This window comes from Orycteropus afer, unplaced genomic scaffold, assembly GCF_000298275.1.
Source record: "Orycteropus afer afer isolate SDZICR_OR568_19922 unplaced genomic scaffold, OryAfe1.0 scaffold00176, whole genome shotgun sequence".
Lineage (NCBI taxonomy): Eukaryota > Metazoa > Chordata > Mammalia > Tubulidentata > Orycteropodidae > Orycteropus > Orycteropus afer.
The window spans coordinates 2504318-2506847 of NW_006921763.1; the positions used below are offsets into that span (position 1 = coordinate 2504318).

The following is a 2530-nucleotide window of genomic DNA, read 5'->3' on the forward strand; positions in this document are numbered from 1 at the left end:
AACAACAACAACAACAACAACAACAACACACAATCATTAACTGAGCTTGTACTGTACTCTGTGGAATTTTGATTTGCTATAGAAAATGTCTTTCCAGTGAGAATTAAAAAGAGAATAACCAACTCACATGGGAGATTGTGGTATGTTGAGAAAATTCTTACACTAAATTTGAGAAACGATTGAAGAAGAATTAGATACTGAAAGAAAAGAGGAAGGAAGAGCAGCAGCTATAATAAGCATATGGGTAAGGAAGCCTGGAACCTAGAACTGAAACTCTGGCCTTATCCTGGGCTGGACTGGATGGACTTGATCCTCCAACCTTTTGGTAGCAGCTGAGCACATTAACCACTTGCACCACCAGCAAATAGGGTCAAATAAAATTGACCTAGTGACTATGGTGAAAATATTAGTAATAAATTTAGTGAACATGAATCCAAAAGAATATTTTATTGGACTTGGGCACTAGGGGGAAGAGAGCAATATGAATTAGTTTTGAAAAACATTTTAACATTGAAAAATAGTAGAACCATCAAGTCATAGGTGAAGTTGGTCATTAATGACAATTTAGAATTATTTTAAAATGAGATTAAAGAGATGGATGATACAATTTTAGAGTGTAATAATATACTTTTTTAAAAAAGTGATGTATGGTTGGTTTTTGAATAGAAATAGAAAAATGTGAAGTATAAAACTAAATTGGGAAGAAATGCTTTAATTAAACTTCCCTGACATTACTGGAATGGAGGATGCAATTTACATGATATAAATTATTAGCTGTCATATTCCAGGGAGTTCTGGAGAGGCAGTTTAAGATAGGTGTTACAAGTTTGGGCTCTCTGATCAGGTTTTTGGATTACAGTCCTGGCTCTGCATTTAGTAGCTATGTGAACTTAGGCTTGTTATTTAAGGTATGTATAAATGGTTTTCTTAATGATCAATGGGAAAAAAAAAATGCTTCAAAGGTTTGTTAAAATAATCCATATAAAATAACATCCAGTATATCTGTGGTGGTTAAGTTTATGTGTCAACTTGGCTAGGCCTGGTTGAGTGGTTGCGCAGCTGAATATAATATTCCCCATGATGAGACTGGTAATCAGCTCCATGGTGGAATCTGCTGGGAGTAGCTGTAGCTACCTTTGGGTATGTGGTCTGCTTCCCGTATGTAAGAAACAGTTTTGAGAATGGTCTCTAACTTAATGGCACACTTGAACCCTGCATGCAACCTTGTTGCTCAGCAGCCTGCCATGCTCTGCTGACCCTGAGACTTTCAATGGACTTGAATTAATGGCCTGCCATGTGGTTTGGTAACCCTGGGAGTGTGCCATTTTATTTGTTGATCTTGGACTTGTCAGCCTCAGCAGCCCATAGCTGCCAGAGTGAAGAGATGCCTCTAGCTTCAGTGGTTGGGAGCAAGAGGCAGAGCTGAAGCCTATGGTCCAGGGGCTTTCACAAACCCCAGAGCCTGGCACTTTGAACTCGAACTTCTAGCCTTCTGAACTGTAAGAGAATAAACTCCTGTTTGTTCAAGCCATCCCATTTGTGATATATTCTTGTCAGAGTGGCACTAGGTAACCAGAACAAAGCTTATTAATATTATCTAATTATTAATATTAACATCAATATTTATTATGAGAAAATAATGTTTTATTATCAATAATAATATTGGTATGTTATTCAGTATTATCCTATTAAGGTCAAATATATTAATGTTATCAAGAAATATGTGCAAATTTTTAGAAATTTATAATATGTAAGAGATTATTTCTTGATCTATTGTGAAGACATGCATTTGCTTGTGTGTTCTTTTTCATTCATATTTCATCAGTTTCTACTTTGGAAAATAAATATTATATTTTTCTGTAGTAGTCTCTAAAAAGTTGCATTCTCTCTTCTGTATCTAAAGGAATTGTTTAGCTAGTTGACGATCTCATAAGAACTGAGAGAAAAAAGAAAAAAAAACAACAAAATTACTGTTACTTAGTTTTTTAAATGTTTAAGGCAATATTTTATAGTATTCTATGTTTAGTTTTAATAGATACTTTCCATAAAAACTGTGATTAATACACAAAATTATTGGAAAATTAAATAATGTGGCAATAGCAAAATGTGAAAAACACCTAATAGCGATATATTTAACAGTCTTAATTTACCTTTTCACTTTAGATACAGATTTACTTAAAGATTTCTCTCAAGGAGGAACATCAGAAGATAAAATTCATGTTCTTGCTCAGCAGCAATATGAGCAGCTAACGCATGCAATGAAATGTAAGTTTATCATCAACACGTCTTGTTAAAATGCACTGCAAATCTTAGAAACATTAATATTTATTTATCTCTTACAATCAGGCAATGACTAATGAACCTGAAGTGAATTTTCCAGAATACTCAGTCTTAACATCTTCAAATAAAAAAAATATTTTCACCAATTTAATCTAAGTTTTTTAAAAATTATGTTTTATTATCATTTTAAACGTAAGTTAGCAAAAATAACAATAATTTCTTAATAACATATATGATTGTGTAGTTCTTT

The 2530-nt window shown here is 33.1% G+C and overlaps 1 protein-coding gene across 1 annotated transcript in view; it reads left to right on the forward strand.

Moving 5' to 3' along the window:
- The window catches only part of NSUN7 (NOP2/Sun RNA methyltransferase family member 7), a 123193-nt gene that overhangs the window by 58565 nt on the left and 62098 nt on the right, over positions 1 to 2530 (forward strand). Inside the window, exon 8 of the mRNA XM_007947173.2 lies at positions 2164 to 2265. Within this exon, the coding sequence (XP_007945364.2) occupies positions 2164 to 2265 (102 nt within the window). The remainder of the gene's footprint in view (positions 1 to 2163; positions 2266 to 2530) is intronic.